Source organism: Anas acuta, chromosome 2 (assembly GCF_963932015.1).
Source record: "Anas acuta chromosome 2, bAnaAcu1.1, whole genome shotgun sequence".
Taxonomy (NCBI): Eukaryota; Metazoa; Chordata; class Aves; order Anseriformes; family Anatidae; genus Anas; species Anas acuta.
The window spans coordinates 118,000,558-118,018,794 of record NC_088980.1 but is presented as its reverse complement, the minus strand read 5'-3'; the positions used below and the strand labels follow the sequence as shown (position 1 = coordinate 118,018,794).

The window sequence follows — 18,237 nt, the reverse complement described above, 5'->3', positions numbered from 1 at the left end:
CTAATATTTTTGTAGGCTTCATTTCAGACCATGGAATACTCATAAATAATAAGAAATATATGAGTTGTTGTCTTGTATGTCACACAATGCTTTCTCTCTTACCTGATTTACAGGTGGGGGCCTCTTATATCACTGGAGGCTTAAATCTTTTGCAAAAAGGGAAAGAGAAAGAGAGAACATAGAAGACAGGGAAACATACAGAATATTAAAACTTTTTAATTTTACCTTTGAGAAAAATGTTAATCGTTTTTATAGTTACTACTAGCAAATTGCATTTGATTGAAAAAAAAAAAAAAAAAAACATGTTAAATGTTGATAAACATATTTTCTAATTCATAAGAGCTTATATGGAATTTTCTCAGAATAGTCTTGAAACTATTTGTGTGTACATATAGTCCACTAAATTTTCTTAAGAAGAGCTGCCTGGAAAAAGAAAGATATTTTCCAAGACTAAGCAGCTGAAACTGGCAATGTAAGAGCCTACATCATATATCCTTTGTGACCCAGAAAAACTCCTCTCAAAAAAATAGAATTGACATTTTTTGTATTTTTAGATAAGAATATAAACATTGAAAAAATCCTTAAAAAGAATCATGCAAGCAACCTTTTCAAACTAATTGGAGTTTAATTTTCATTAACTCATATTCAGATTTGTAATTGTTTCTTTTTATCCCTGGACCCATGTTCTGATCATTTAATTTCAATCTATGACCCAGTTTGGCTTTATTCAGTGATCTTCAATGTCAATGCTGGCAACATATCAGTAGCAGTTGCAATAGCTCTTGTAACAGAAGATGCACTTGAACAGTCACTATGCAATATTTACCTTTAAAAATGCCAATCATTTTATAGGCTCAGTATTGAGAGCTGATGGTTGGTTAATGATGATATTCCCAGCAGAACTGAAAATGGCAAGTCAAGACACACCATATGCTTAATTTCATCAACCTGTATGCGCAAGTGATTTCCCATACTGCTAATGTTACTATCATTTTAATAGGCTTTTATTGGAAAAGGAGATAGTGTCTAGATAAAGGACCTTTTCTATCAAGCTTAGCAAACCTATTGATTTTCTGCCTGATTATTTTGATCTCACTTGTTAATCTGGAGAAACTCACAGAAGTCAAACGAGTTTTAGCACTGGGAGGCAAGATAAAAGCCCCTGTAACACTGAGACAGAATCAGGAAGTGTCTGAACATTCCTGTACAGGAGACAAATTAGAAAAATAACTTGTGCTGATACATCACTTTTCAGATTCCGGTCACATCATCTCTTCCAGTTGTGCTAACTGAACTTTACCACCCTGTCCCAGTTGCTTGTGCATCACTGCTTTCTCTTAAACAGAGATTATCACCTTTTTAGCTGTGCAGCTACAACCACAAAACCAGATTGTGTTGAGCCAAATTTTATCAAGATATACCTATTGGAAAAGCCCAAACTATTAATAACATTAATTACTTAAACTAAAAAAATGCTTGAATGTATGTCACTTTGCCAGCAGACTCAAGGGGTGGAAACACGGGGTGGTAAGCAGTAGCAATGGAAAGCACTGGTAGCAGTAATATCTTCACCCAGCTCAGTGGAAGGATGAACAATAACTCTGACACTAACTGAACAGTAACTGTGACACTTGTAAGCTGTGCTCTGTACAAAAGTTTCTCTAAAAGCAGGGGATTCCACATATCTGAAAAATCCAAACCTGTGACATTTTTGCAAGCATTTTTTTTTCTTTTACGTTAAATTCTCATCCAGAAATTCATTAAAAACTTTATGTTTATATAAAAAAAGTAAGAATTACAATGAACACATAATCTGAGTTTTCTGATACCTTACAATTATCATGGTTCATCCATTTTCAACAGGATTAGTTGAGAGTAAATGAAAGAATAGGGGCTGTAAATATAAATAATTAAATAAAATTAATACCTGCCCTAGACCTGACCTTATGTTAATTTGCTTAGTATAACTGGAGTAGAATCTTTTTGAAACAAATTTTTTATACATAGAACAGCAATAGGAATAAGAAAGAATAGTGGTACATTATAATAATCAGCAGCTATAACAATTCAACTAGGTTGTAAAAGGCATTTCAATCAGGCTTCAAGTATAGTACACTTAATAAAATGCAGAATGACTGCTACAGAAAATGGTATCATCAGCCACATCCAAATCTGTGAACACGCATTATATTACACCAAAGAAATTAAAATAAAAATACATACAGACATGAAAAAGATCACTTTGAACAAAGTCAGACTCATATGGATCTGATGCAGCCTGATTTAATAACAGTCTAGGTTTGAGATCTGGTTTGACAGGTAAAGAGAACAGAAATTATATAATTTTCCTTAATTTTAATAACCCACTTGATTGTATAATGTTTTGGTTATGACAGCACACTCCAACATTCTATTGACTCTCATGTGGGCATAAGCTGGCTGAAAATGGGACTCCAAAGCATCTAAATGGTACATCTCCAAGTGCAGCTGTAAATGGGGAATATTTTCAGGTAGATGTACAGTCGTGAGGCAAGTTCATAACCTGTGCTCTTTAATGTTTTCATGATCTAGGTGGAGGTAAAGAAGATTTTAGAGATGATGTAAAAACAATTGCTATTTATGACACTTGAAGAAGTAGAGTGTTAAACTGAAGAGTCCTCTGAAAAGATTTGTGGGAGTTAATAAATCACTGGAAAGCCTGCTTTCCAGTGAATCAAACAGCCTAATCTATTTAAGTTGTCAAAGACAAGCATAGGGATTTGCTTATTGTCATAAAAACTGTCAAAGACAGCAGAAATTTGGTGCAAGAGAGCTATCCAGGCTGAGTCAAAACTGTGACAAAATCCAGTGCCTAAGAAGTTAAAGCTTGACAAATTTAGACACAAAATAGCGTGAATCTTTAAAAAAGGATATCTAAGCTTTGAAACAACTTTTCAAATAGATGAGCCCTTCATCACTAGAAGCTGTTAACACTGAATTAGATAATTTTTCTAAACTATTTAACTTACATTAAAGTAAATTCAGTTCTTGTTGCACTGAGGAGGAGTGGTTAAATACTTCGTTTGCTGAAAACTGCAGACTTGGGTTGAGCCGACTCTTTTAAAATTTGTGATAAATCCTGATAATAATCTCAGCTGTATTTTATTCAAAATTATTATTATTATTATTATTTTTAGTAGTAAAAATTAATTAAATAAATGCACCATAGAATTCACTCACCTGTTTTTTTGCTATCTAAAGTAAGTATTTGTAAGACAATTAACTTCCCCATAGTTTTGAGAAAGTAGAAGGTACCCCCTGGGAATAAGCCATTTAATTTTTAAGATAATTATCCAAAAACAAACAAGAAGGAAAGAAGGAAAGAAGGAAAGAAGGAAAGAAGGAAGGAAGGAAGGAAGGAAGGAAGGAAGGAAGGAAGGAAGGAAGGAAGGAAGGAAGGAAGGAAGGAAGGAAGGAAGGAAACCACCTCCTGGAAGCTCCTACTTCACTTCATTTCTGCAGAATAAACTCAAACCATCATGTTAGAATGAATGTGTACATTATAGGCAATTACAGTTCTGAGATGTATTTCATCTTTAAAATTGTAATATTTATTTTGCAGCTCTATATAGACAGAGATCAACCCCCCAAGTAATTAATTTTAGAGCAAATTAATTTTTTCTACTTTCTAATTTTTGGCAGCATATCTTTATATTTTTTCTTGTCTTGCAATAATTCATTAGAAAACCAAAATTGTTATTCACACAGCTCTAATCTACTGCTCTGTTTTACTGTAGAATACCCTGAATTGAACAGGACCTATAAGGATCACTGAGTCCAGCTTCTGGCTCCACTCAGGACCAACCAAAACTCAGACCATATGTCTGAGAGCATTGTCTGAACACTTTTTGAACTCCAGCAGCCTTGGTGTCATGACCACTTATGTGCGAAGCCTGCTCCAGTAACCAACCAACCTCCCGGTGAAGAACCTTTTCCCTTCCCACCCCTCTGCTTCCTTCATGAGGAACCTGTAGACCATGATAAGGTCTCTCCTCAGTCTCCTCTTCACCAGGCTGAATAAACCAAGTTACCTCAGCCACTCCTCATACTTCTTGCCCTCTAGATCCTTCACCATCTTCATAACCCTCCTTTGGACACTCTCTAAATAGTTTTGTCCTTCTTATCTGATGGTGCCCAAAACTGCACACACTACTTGAGGTGATGCCACACCAGTGCAAAGCAGAGTAGGACAATCACTCCCCTTTGACCAGCTAGCAATGCCATGCTTGATGCACCCTATGGGCTGACAGAGCACACTGTTGACTCATGTTCAACTTCCCATTGATCAAAACCATCAGATCCCGTTCCACAGGGCCGCTCCTCAGCCTCTCATTACACAGTCTGTCTATATATAGTCTATATATGTATAGGATTGCCCTATCCCAGGTGCAGAATCTGTAGACAAACTGTGATTGCAATGGTATGTTCTATGCAAACCTCCTACAAGTTTATTACTAACTGACTGTAATTACTGACTGTGAAATACCATCCTGGAGGTATTGCTAAGAACCACACATGGCTCAAATATTTACCACTGTCTCCTAGGCTTATATAATGCTTTAGTTATGTTTTTTCCTTCTGTTTTTTCTCCTCACTGTTTCTGACAACCTCCACCAGTCTCTCCTTCAGTATGATGGTATTTCGTATTTTCCTAGTTTCCATCTGTATAATCCTTCTGCTCAATGACCAGGCCATTTTATTGTTTGCTTCTGTATCTTGGCCAGCAGCCTGTCACTATGATTAATACATTTGGATCAATGGCATTTTGCAATTGTTTAATCATTATGTCAGGTACACTTTCCATAAGAGAATGGTTTATCTGCATTTGTACAATAACAGTGTTCATGATGTGATGCGTACACTGCAGACAAATATTGACTTCTTTATAGTGGCCACAGTACACTGTCCCTCATTCATGCCCTTTTTAGTGTATTCTGCCACTCAGGGATTTTTTTACAGAAGTAATTTTTTAAATTGCCAATGCTTAATCTGTGAGTATGGAAACTGAACACCAACAGTCACCTCTCACTGACAATTTTTGTATGTGCTGCAGTTACCATGGTACCAACCTGAGCAGTTGATGTCTAAATATAGGGCAGGATAAAGGATATATCTTTTCAACAACTAATAGAATGAAGTAAAAATTCACGAAGATTTTACTCTTTCACTAACATAGAGTACTTAATACTGGCCACTTTCATCAAACAGAGATTAAAACACTTAAATATCAATCATAACATATTCAGTGCAGTTTACGAACTTTGATTGAATTGATATGAAAAAAGCCACATTCTCAAAGAGGAAATTTATGTGTAACTCACAGCCATACGACAGAACATACAGCAAGTCTATCAAAGACCACATAAAAGAAGCAGAAAGAATTTCATTAGCTGCAAAACGTTGGGTGCCAGAAGCAATGTAGAGATATGTTAAGGCTGAGATGATTTCACACAGCTGGGTCTAGATTTTTACAAAATGTCTGCACTGAGCATACTTGGTTCAAGAAAGTGTTTGTAGCAGGTAACATTTATCAGAACTGAACTGACTCATGAAGTATGAATAAATAGTATTAGGAATTCATGAAACCTGAACTGCATGAAGAAGTGCAATGAGATTGCTTTGTCTAAATTTGTAGTTTTTAGGAGAACATCAGACAAGGCATCAATGTCATAGCAATTTGAAAGAATACAGCTCTTGCAGCACTTGGCCTCATACTTATTTTTCTAAATGGATCACCAGAAGCTCAGCTGTCTTGGTGACAGTGTTACTCTCTCTGACATGGGGTGAGCCACAAGAAGTTTACTGGTGAATGAATAATTTCATGCATAGTACTTTATCTAGCAGTTCTCCAATGGTTTTACAGATGTGAAGACTTTAGAAAGACACAAAGAAACTTTTCAGATGTAAGAAGAGAATTAATTCTTTAACTATCATGTAATTGAGCTCATGTAAATAAAAGACCTGCTAAATGAGAGAAGTATACCTCCAACCCCCTGCAAGGTCTTCTGAATATTTAAACATTTCTTGCATTTCTGCATTGCTAAGCTGTTGTTTGTAGCAGCCCTGACATTCTGTGGGACTAACACCATATTTCGATGTGATTTCTAACAGAAACACTGTTCCAGTTCACTAGCTGTTACTGTGTAGTCAGGGGAAAAATTATTGCAAGGAAAAGCACATTTTAAAATGTCAGAACAACTGTTAAGATTCAGAATGCAAATTCCATGTCTGTTATATGCCAAAATCCCCTAAACCACCAAGTCCAGATTCTCTGACTGCAGGGGTGCTCAGCACAATATGTGATTGGGTTGGTACAGAAAGAGACATTCTACACTTGAGAGTCTTTTTGGAGATTACTTATAATGGGAAGAAAACATTGGGAAATTTCCAAAACCCACCATGAAGAAAATGCTGCAAAGGCAGGAGTCTTGCTTGCAGAAACAATTTAGTCTTTGTCAATTAACCAAATATGTTCATTTTTACTGAACAAGGAGTAAATTGAGATTTAGAATTATAAGTTTTCTCTATTAATTATCTACAAGTAATTTCTTTTTTGGCCCTAAAATATTCCTATGCTAATATCTACTTATAAGCATAATATTATGTCGCATTCACATACTGCTCCTTTAAAATGCCAAATATGGAAACAAGAGATGGGTACATGCCAGCTCTGCCTCTTACTCTGTAAAAAAAGTAAAATTCTGTGCCATACAGGAGTATAAGCAAACACCATAAAAACATCCTTCAGATTATCTTCATAGATAATTTCTTTTCTACTAGGCAACATTTCTGCACGTGCATCCCTGGTCTCTTTTGATTAAAAACTTCAGTGCACACTCATAGTGAACATTTAAGGAAAAATCTTTAAAAACTTACATTAAACTCACTACTCTATGACAGCAAAAGTACAGTAGCTCTAACATCCAATGACTCAAACATTGTTTACCGATAAACCTTAATATGAATTTCAAAAGTAGGGAAGACAAACTTTTTCTTTTCAAACTTCTGCCTTTTCAAAATTGAGAACCCTCATCCACAAACATTTAGTCCCTTAAAAATAAAGATTTTAACTCTGTCACTTTTCTTATGAATAATCATTTCAAATGGGTCTATGCAAGGTAATGACCTCTTTCAACTCTCATTGAATTCATGAAACTGAGAATAGCTAGGAACTGAGCCACTGCTAACCTTACATATCATGCCTCTGCTTTGGTTATCAATCTAAGCTGATTTTCAAACTTGCATCCTTAGAGAAACTGTCATTCATTTGGCAGCTGACACCTGCAGAAGGAAATAGTTTGATATAATATGATACTTCTAATTCAAAAGACTACCACAATCACAGTATTCACTGAGAGCTCACAAAGGTAGAATGGTGCACAAGCTGTAAGGAAAATAGACAGCACTCTTTATAGTAAAATATATTCTGCATTTCTGGTTATGAGATATTAGCGTTTCCTTCCTAAATTTTAGCTATTCCATTTGAATTTTTCTGTAACTGATGTTTATTTCATTATTATTATTATTATTATTATTACAGTTGCTTTAACCTTCAAATTTGTTTTAAAATAAAGGTCTGCAGAAAATGCAAACATTTTGTTAACCCCACATTTAAAAACTGTAGTGAACTTTTTTGCTGAAAATTTCGCCCCCTTTATCCAGGGTTTTGCATCAAAGACATGCTTTCTGCTGTAAATCTGCCCACATTTCTACAGAACTTTTACTAGCTAAACTCTCTCTAATTTATGCTTATACTGACAATGCTACAGTCAAATGCATCTGTATCAGATATGCTGGTCTTTGGTCTACATCTGTGAGCTGAGAGACTCTCTCCTGCTCTGTGAGGAAATTACTCTGTTAGCGGACTTCTGAAATCTGTGGAGGGCAGTGGCTGCCTGTCTGAAGAGGGAGCAAGAGCCAAAATGAGTGGCAGCAAGCAGGCAGAAGCCATGGAAAGGAGCCTCAGCCCGGAGACTAGAAAGGGAAGAAAACAGGTATTAAAGTCTCTATCACTTTATTGTCAAGCAAATAGGCAAAAAAGCCACTAGCGTGTAACTGAAGGCCTTCGATATTTGCAACATTGAACCTAAAAGTACTTGATATAGTCACATTATTACTTTTCAGTATTGTTAGCATCAGTTGCATAAACATCAGTATTTTCCTCTTAAAATACATACATAGATATTCACACACAAATACACTTACTATCTCAAAGCATTACAAATTGGACTTTGTAGACTCTATCCCACATGGACTCCCATTGTGAATTGGACTGGGCTATAAAAGTGCAAAATATCATACATAAATGATAAGTATACCTTTCCTTTAGTGAAATTATCATCTCCTTTTCTGACTAATTTTCGTCTGCCAGTATCTCCCAAAATGCCTTGCAGTGTGACATACACATCTGCATCTGTTCCTGAGCCAGAAGATGCTCCCGTGGTGATGTAGAGAACATAGCTTTTCACTATTGGGAAAAAGAGATTAAAAGTTTAACAAAGCTTAATCAGATTTTAAAAATATGTTATTGAATAAACTATCTATTCAATAAACTATCTACTTATTAAATAAACTATTTATAACTATGTTATTTTAATAAACTAAAAAAATACTATCATGTTCTTAGTTTTTGATCCTGCCCAAAGAGATCAAATGGTCAAATAATATTACACCTAGAAAAACACAGAAGCATTGTAATAAAAAATTATGAACCACTATAATAACAAATAATGAGCCAAATAGTTTGTGACTGGGCCTGAAATAATGGAAGAAGAGAAAATGAAAAGTAAAACAAAGAGATCGCAAATTATTATAAAAAAATGTAAATAATACTCTACTGCATACTTGCATACACTGAAATAAATAATACTCAGGAATGTACCTAGGCTAAGGACAACATTAAATTACTCAAAAAACATCACTTCTCCAAGCCCCACTAAGTTCAAATGAAACTGAACTCCATCAGATGGATGACAGCTTTCGCATTTGCATGATAATGGTCCAGACCATGGCTGACTGCTCTACCAACTGAGGCCAGTTATTGGCCGCAGCAGACAATTTCAAGAAATGCATATTCTCTGATGTATCTCACAGATGTTCAGCTGTGCATTTATTGGCTGACCATGTTAACTTCCCGGTTGTAGTCCCAGAGAAATGTATAGGACACTGGTGATCTGGCCCCCAAAATAAGGAAGAACATCACCAAAACATTTGACTGAAAAAGATAAAAAAAATATGGAGATGAGGTAAGAAAACACTATCTGTCCTCATGTTTGAAACCTTAGAAAGAGGAGCAGCATTTGTGAAGGTTTAAACATTTGTGCTCTTTCAGAAAGAAAAAAAAAAGAAAAAAAATGAAAAAAAAATGAAAAAAAAAAAATAAAAAGTGAAAGTATTTAAAAGGCAAAGTGCCTTTCCAGCAAATACCCCAGCAGTACTCTTTTCAAATTTATATTCAAGCTGCTTCTGCCCAAGTGTTTTTCTTGGGATTAGTTTCCAAAACACAGCAGTTTAAAGTAAGGAATACACAGATTACTTGTTCTAATGATCTATTCCCTTAACTTTTGGGAAAACCTTGGTTGTAACTGTGATAGTAGACTATCCATTTAGGACAAGAGCTTATGCATTCTTCACTAACTGTGGTTATCAAATCTGTGAACAAACACAGAACAAATGACAAGTATCTGGTCTTGAGGTGATCAAGGAAAAACTCACAAGAAGGAGTTTCATGATAGCTATAATTACAAGAAGAATGTCTCAAGGTATAAACAATATAAACTCAATACAAACGAATGTTTGTGGAGTGATGGACTTCCTTCTTATCTGACATTACATTATGAGAGTTATTTCTTCTGGATCTCCTGTACTTCCTTGGAGAGAGAACCAGATAACATTACCAAGAAAAAGCAGAACTCTGAATACCGTTCAAAAGATTTTAAATATTTTTAGTGTTGCATGCTTGCTCTTTTATGTGTCCCAAACTGATCTCAATCAGGCTTGGAATGCAAAATGCACAACTAACTACAGGAACTGAGAAACTTTTATAAAAAATGAATACTTTTCTGACAAATCCTCTGGAATGCTCTGAAAATCTGAGCCATCATAACTGGCCACATCTTTTCCAGTGTTTCTGATTTGTGACAAACCTGCTGGAAAAGGAGAAGCATCTGTGAGAACTGGACGCTCAGCCACTCTTACTCCTTCATCATCTGCAAAGTTGCAACAAAATGGAAATTCCAGAACATTTTTAGTTTCTCTGTGTTGAAGCTTTACCTTACCAAAGAACAAAAAGAAATACTTTTAGCATGTGTCATTTGCTGTAGACCAAACAAGACATACTGCTGAAAGACACTGACAGAGTACACATAGTGCAATACCAAAAGAGAAGAGGAAATAAATTCGTCTAAAATGTTTCTTTTTTTAAACAGGTTTTTAAAAGACAAGAAATAGAGATTTTCCCAATTAAAAATAATTAAAATGTCAGCAGTATTACTGTAGAGACTGTTGCACTACAGGGAAAAAAATGATTTGGAATGGTTCAAAAAGGTTCCTTTATTTAATCTATTCATTCAGCATATGGGAGAAAAAGAAGTGTTGATATGCCTATTTCAACTTGTGAGAAATGTCAATAAACCATAACATTTTTAGGGCAGAATGTCTTCTCATTCTGAGTATTTGGAGGAAGAAAAATTAGCATTTCTGGGAGAAAAAAAAATAATTGAAATTGAGCATGTTTATGACACGTATATCACAGATATATCTGCACATATGTATCATATGAATATACAGATTATATTACTACTTTGAATGTCTATTAAACATTGTATATAAAGTAGTCAAAGGGTGATACTGACTAAGCTATGCAGCATAGTCTTATTTTAAGGAAAGAGATATTGATAATGACGTTTCTTGTACTATGACCCTACCAGGTACAATAGGAGACAAAAGTTCTGTTTTCTAAACTGTTTTAAGATAGACCAGAGAAAACAGTTGAAAATATATTTCAACTATATATATATATATATATATCAACTATATTTTCTGAGCACAGAAAATTTACTCATTACTCATTCATTTCTTCATGACTTAACTCACTATCACTTAAAAATGACCAAACCTTTAACTCAGAAAATTCAATGATCTTTGTTTAGCAATTGCTGGTGGGAGATTGTAGCATTTTTTTTCATCTTCCAAAGACACCTATTATTTTTCATTATGGCAGACACACTGAAAACATTTTTTAAATGAAAGGCTAAATATAGGGTTAATACCATTTCCCTTTCATACTAACATCTGCATTCCTGAACAGTTTCTTGACAATTACATTTTATTGACTGTGCTTTATTTCTTCAAGAACTGAGCATCAAGAATAAAGAAGTTAGCTTCTGCATTCTTCAGAAATAAAGTTTTTTTTTTTTTTTTTTTTTTTTTTTTTTTTTTTTTGTCCTAGATACTTTAAAATTATTTCATTTTCCTTAAAAATTTCAAGGCAATTATTTTGCAGTTACAGTTCTAATTTGAATTCTGAAACTATATATGGAATTCAACCATCTGAAGCACCTGCTTGTGATAGAAGGTGGAAATCTCAGCCTCTGTGAAGAAAGTCTTGTAAAACCAAAATAAAATGGCATAGAACTGACCATCCTGCAGTGTAAATTTAATAAGCAGTGTAAACAGACGATAACCTGGCTTTGATAATAGTTATTATCCACAACTCTTATATCAACCTAGTTATTTCATACAAGAATTCAACCAGTCCTGCTATAGAATCCATGGAATAACAGAGCAAACATCTTCCTAAAACCCTGGTAGTTATATTTTCTTTCTCTTTCTAGTTCTACCTGATACAAATGTGTACCTTTTCTTTTTCTATATAAATGATGCTGATTATTTTCTAACTCAACTTTGAATTGTTGTTATGACCTAATGAAGTAAAGCAGATTAATAGATACCACTGCAACAGCCAAGTTTCTGTTCTCATTTTTTTTCTGTGATACACTGTCTCCAAGAAGCAGTCTTAATTTTATCAATAGATTTGTTAGGTGATGAAGATGAAATTAGCAACCTGCCTAACAGTTAAGTGTCAACAGGTTCAGTTGTCTATTTAGTACCATGTAACAGAAAATAAAAATATTTTTTTTCTCCAATTTATAATGAGAAAAAAATGAAAGTATTTGTGGGCAAAAGTGTGGCTGCAGTTTGAAAGAAGATTATTTTTTCCCTTAAACCCCTTTTTATTTTCACAGCATAAGAGGATAAAGATACATTTTGTAAAGTGCCACAGCAATTCCAGTGTGATGTCAGATTTTAACTTCAGCATCTTGGACATCAGAAGAAAGATTGTCATTTTTGCTATTCACTTCTTTTTTTCACATGCCAACTTAAATGGCAGATATTTTCATCAAAAGGCTTTTCTGGTGTCTTGCTTAATTGTTTGCCTCAGATCACTGGGTCCACAACATGTAACAGTCAACTTGGGGTTATATAAATTCTGCACTGCATGTCAGTGGCTCCAGTTCCAAAAAGAGACAACGGGGTGTGCTATATGTAATGGCACATCTGTGCATACGCCCTCCAGAAATCCACTTAAATTTACAAGATTTTTGCAATCCAAAGCTATTTTAACAAATTTGAACATTCTCTGAATTTATCAGTCTATCAGTGTTGAATTACCAGATGCACTTATTTCTGTAATTCAAAAAATATGTAATTTCAAAAGGAGACCAGAAGTACTGACCATGGAATGCAGAAATAAGACAATCTTACAATAAATATATGTAGTACACACATATATATATACTAAGTATATATAGTATACTTTAGGGTTTTTTTGTTTGTTTATTTTTGTTTTGTTTGTTTGTTTTTTTTTTTACCTCACGGCAATGCCAAGTGTCTCCTTCTCCAGCTTCTTCAATTTCTAGGCGAACTTTCAATATAGTATTGAATTTCTTATTTAGTTCAATTGAAGTCTCATAAACATGTTTTTTTTTAAGTGATCCTTTTGCAAATATGACTGAAGTACAGGCACCTTTTTCACCACACACAGTTAGAGACATTTTAGGATTCAAGGAACTAGAAGAAATATCACTAGTTGTGACAAAGACATCCCACGTCCCTGTTGAAGCAAAATAGTAGCAAATAATTAATTAATTGGCTGAATATCCAAAATAATACAGCTATTTGTAATGGGCTGAGTTACTGAGTGATTAGCAAACCATTCCCACCTTTGCACTGAACTAAAACCTTAGAATATAATAGATTCACTTGTTATTGCTTTAGTACACACGGAGAAACAGATTTAGATGCCAACATTTCTGTAATGACAGATGACCCTTTAAAGAGGGACCAGGCTAGTAGGACTGTGCAGATAAGACTGCCAGTTCCATACCAGAGATTTACAAAGAGCCTTGCCAATTTATTGACCTTTTTCCCCTCTTAATTGTTTTCTCTGATTATTTTAATCTTTTTCTCACCAATCACCACCTAAAATCAGCATAGTTTTCTCTAGATAGTACTGGTTATCAGGTTTGACTTTGATCCTGGAGGTTATTGTTTGCATTTCAACTTTTTGAGGAGCTACTTAAATTAGGTTGTTCATATTTGCTACATATACTCTGTAACAAGAAGAGATAAACTGGTTCAGACCTTGAAATATGTAAATCATGTTCTCATATATAAACATAAATATATAACATAATATAAATAAAATATAAATAAATATAAAATTAAATATAAAAATCCTCTTTTTCATTAAAAATAATCATGACTTCTACAGAAAGGCTTTGATCACCTGGACTTGTGTAAAATGGATCACAACCAGCTGAGCTTTGTTTATTCAAAGTGAGCCAAAGTATGAATTTAATATTTTCTAATAGCTATTTTGGAATCTGGAAGTATTTTACTTTGAGTAATGGAAATGGTAATTTTCATAGTCCTGTAAAGTCCTGTTTTCTAACCACAATAGGCAAATCTTTATATCCTGGTATAAATTAATTTAAATAAAGCTTTGTTAATTTACAGGAGGTAAGGATCTATGCCATGAATTCATAAATGCTATGAAAGTAAAAAAAAAAAAAAAAAGAAAAGCTCTCATAATCCTTGAAATCATCTAAAATAACTTCAAAATTTATTACTTTACAGCTAATCATAAATAGCTCCAACATTCAGGTCTGTGAACATTAAATACAAATACAATCAATGATATACATGAAAAAAAAAAAAAAAGAAAAAAAGAACTAAAATGAAAATTTAGAATACCAACTCTAACATAATCCAGATTTTTTTAGCCCTGGAATATTAAAATATTAAGCCTATTAAGCTATTATTATATAGCTGCCTAGGAACAATGAATGGAAGGTCTGCCTCTATTGGATCCTACAGCACCTTAATCTGCTGTTACATATTAACTATATTGTATAATCTCTTTCACTTTCTTTAGTTTAGTATAAAAGAGAACTATGCTAAAAATCATTCTATTTTTCTCAGAAATCTTTTAATATTGACAGAATGGCATTAAGTGTCTGATGAAATCCATTTATTTTTGTGACAACTTTGTTCATTAGCCTAAATAACTTTTTTCCTTCTTCATATGTAAGCACCAATTACTTTGATAGACCTCAACTGTGTCCACCTTCAATCTTTAACTTGCTAGCCTGTATAGATCAAGTATTTTGTTTTTGTTTTATATCCTTTCACAACAAGGTCTTGCCATATCCTCTGTCATTGCATCTTCTTTACATCCATTTAATTTTGAACAAGTTTCTCTGGACACAGCTGGTCAGAATTGTACACAGCATTTCAGGTGAAATATAATTATTTCTTTGCACAGTGTCATTAGTTCTTCTCTATTTTTACTGATAATGCCTAATACATTGTAGAGTTACAAATACTTAATTCACAGCCAAATCACACTGCTTTCTCAAAATTATTCTGTGATCATATAACAAATCCAGGTATTTCTCCTACTCACATACTGCTGAAGAACTCTTGTAGTAGAAATCATTAAAAGACATACAGATCCCATAAGAGTAGACTCTTATCTACTACCTAGTTCCAAATTTCCCAATAAATTCTATGCAAATTAGGAACTTGTACCAAAATTAAGAGCTTAAATATATAGTTGGATTCAGGTTTAATTGTGTTTTAGCTTTGCTCTGTTCATTTATATTGCTTTCCTCCTGTTATCTTCCAGCCTTTTCATCTTCTTGTCAATAACCCTGGCTCTGTAGCTCCAACAGATTTCGTTAACACTTTTACTCTCCCTTCTTTAACTCTTTTTCATTTTGCTTTTACTACTACTCTCCCCTTTCTAATTTCCAATTACATAATAATTTCCCATAAAGCAAATAAAATTCAGTACTGAAATTTAGACAGAGTAAATGCCATTGCATTTCTCTTTCTGGAAAATATTTCTAAAAAGTATCAACTTTGTTTTACAATTTATCATTTGTGAACTCATTTCTTTCATTTCTTGTTTACCTGTGGTATCTTAACTACTTTTTCTATATTTTAGATGGAAGTATTACTTTTGCTATTTAAAAGTTGTACCTCTCACCTTCATAATTTTTTTTGACAACCTTGCTACTGGATCTGCCACCTCACTTCTCTGTTCCTTCAATATTCTGGGATAAAGACTGCTTTGGTTGCCACTGACTACATGAAACTTGAACTATATTTGCATTTCAGATTTGGTGATTTCCAATAACTTCATTCCCACTAGTAACTTTGATTTTGCTTTCCTTGCCCACATTGTGGGTCCTTAATGAAAACAGGGAGAAGTATTCAATTTGTTTAGAGACTCTACCTACATCACCTTTAGTGTCCACCTTACTGCTCCTGCATAGTCACTTATCTTTCCATTTTCTTTTTGTAAGTAAATGGTTGAAGAACCTTTACTATTTATTTTAATTCCTTTATAAAATCTGACTCAGTCTGACATTTAGTAAGTCCTGTTGCATCCATATACTTTCTGACCTCTGAGGTATAGTGATCTTTGCTGATCAGTCTTATTTCTAAATTCCTTATAGGCTTTCTGCTTACCTGTAATATTCTTCTGAAAGGTATTATATACACAGATGAGAACTGATGTAGAATAGATTCACAACTGAGTTTTAACAATCATAGACTAGAACATACTAGTGGGTCTACACTCAAATTTTTGATGACTATATGTTTGTGATGGTGGATTTTTTTATAATGCTACATTTCAACACTAGATAAGAATGCAAGATTTCTCACACCTTTTATATAGTCTGTGAAGAGAGACACAATAGACCATGACCAAAAAACTAAAATAACTTTCAGGAGAAGCCTGCTGTGCTCTGTAGTAGGGTACCTAAGGAATCTACCTTTTTAGAGACCTGGAATACTTGCAGTGTTGGAGTATAGCTATTTCTTATTTTGAAATTATCACTACTCAAGCTGTTCATCTTATGTTTGTATTCCCATGCTACTCTGTCCTTCTGTTGTCTCAGTAACATTATTTTTGTATTTCCAGAGGTGATATAAAATATCTGATACTGGACAAAGTACAGGTAGCTAAATATATGTGTACTTACTACTGTTGTGTCTGCAACTATGCATAATATAAAACTTTAAGCATAAAATGGAATATCCATGAATATAGAAATCAATAAAGATCAATATACAAAACTGTTGATTCAGAATGTAAATTAACACTTTACATAGTTTGGTCTACCAGTTCTGAGACAAGTTTCATAAATGGACCCAAAGCACCATTTTATACCTCTTTAAAAAAAGACGTGAAACAGCTAAGAAATCCAGTCCTATGACAAAGTACAAAAAGACTTATCATGTTTTCAATGTCTACGTTGTTCCTGAATTTGGGTCCTTTAACCAAACAGTTTGAATGGGATATTAGGTTCAGATCAACTGTTTGCAGGAACTCATGCCACTGATGTAAGTAAAAAAGAAAACTGCAAATAAAAGCAAATGCTTTTTTTTTTTTTTTTTTTTTTTCAAATATGTGAACATACGGGAAAGTCTCATTTGCTAAAAGAGTTTTTGTATCTCTTCTTGTAATTTCATCACTGTTGCAGGAGCCTTCTGCTCTGCATTGACTGCCATATGGAACATCCTACCTCTTTCTGCTTCAGCTTTTTTCAAGCCTCAACTAAAAACATACTTTCTCCATTGCCCCCATCACTTAATCTCTTCTTTTTGCTCCAGTCTTTCTTCTCTCAACACTATAATTCTATATGTCATGTCTGGAAATTGTTTGGAGAGACATTTTGAGAGGTACAACTAAAATTTAAGTTATATTATTTCTGTATTTTGGTTTTAGTTTTAAAAATAACCTAAAAAATAATATGAATTACAATTAAAACAAAAACCTGAAAGAATTTTGATGATTTAGGGCCTTACCATGAATCTTTCCTGTCAGCATTCCATTCCTGACTTTTCCAAGAAGTCTCAACTTTCTCTCCATCTGTGCATCGCCAACTCCACTGTCTAACCATTGCTGGCAAAGAAATGCATATTGGCCATCAGTCTTGCCTGATTCATGGATGACAATCCGATCCAGGTACCATCCAGCTCCATAACCCACGTTATTGTGCTCAACAAGCACTTGGCTTAACTGCCCAAGGTCTACTGCTCTCATCTCAGAAATACTGACCTGATAAGGTAAAGGCAAAATAAATAGCATGAAAGTGAAAGAAACATATACTTTTAAGACTATGTTTGGAAAGATGGACTCCTTTCAATACTGAATTATCTTTTCCTTTCCAACAGAAAAGAATGATATTCTGCTATTTTGACATTTATATGTAGAGACCTTATTCAGAAAATATGTGGACCCTTGAATGTATGCATTTTTCCTTATTCATGATCACTGTATTTCAGTCTCTGTTATGAAAAATATCCCACAAGTTTCACTGGAAAGAAACCTCAGATCATTAATTTACTTGCTGAAGTCTCATGAAAATTCAGCCGCTCCCTCATAACTGAATCAAAGGGAGTGTCTGAAATATCAGGACAGGCCTTGTAAATTGAACTTGGTTTTAAAAAGGCATTTGATTTTTAAACATGTCAAAGTATTTTATATTCTAAGTTATCCCATTTTTCAAATGGGAAATGCAGCATTATTCAACTCTAAACAGAAATACTGACACTGTTGATGACTATGCAAACAAAGGATGATACTGACATTAGAAACTATAAGTAAGGCTGTGCACGCAT

At 33.9% G+C, this 18,237-nt stretch overlaps 1 protein-coding gene across 3 annotated transcripts in view; it reads right to left on the bottom strand.

The window, feature by feature from the left end:
- RP1 (RP1 axonemal microtubule associated) overlaps window positions 1-18,237 on the bottom strand; it is a 188,800-nt gene that overhangs the window by 22,853 nt on the left and 147,710 nt on the right. For all 3 annotated transcript variants that reach the window (XM_068671868.1, XM_068671870.1, XM_068671869.1), the window contains 4 exons: window positions 17,422-17,674; window positions 12,912-13,153; window positions 10,185-10,311; window positions 8,358-8,506 (listed from right to left, as the gene is read on the bottom strand). In XM_068671868.1, the coding sequence (XP_068527969.1) occupies window positions 8,358-8,506; window positions 10,185-10,311; window positions 12,912-13,153; window positions 17,422-17,674 (771 nt within the window). The remainder of the gene's footprint in view (window positions 1-8,357; window positions 8,507-10,184; window positions 10,312-12,911; window positions 13,154-17,421; window positions 17,675-18,237) is intronic.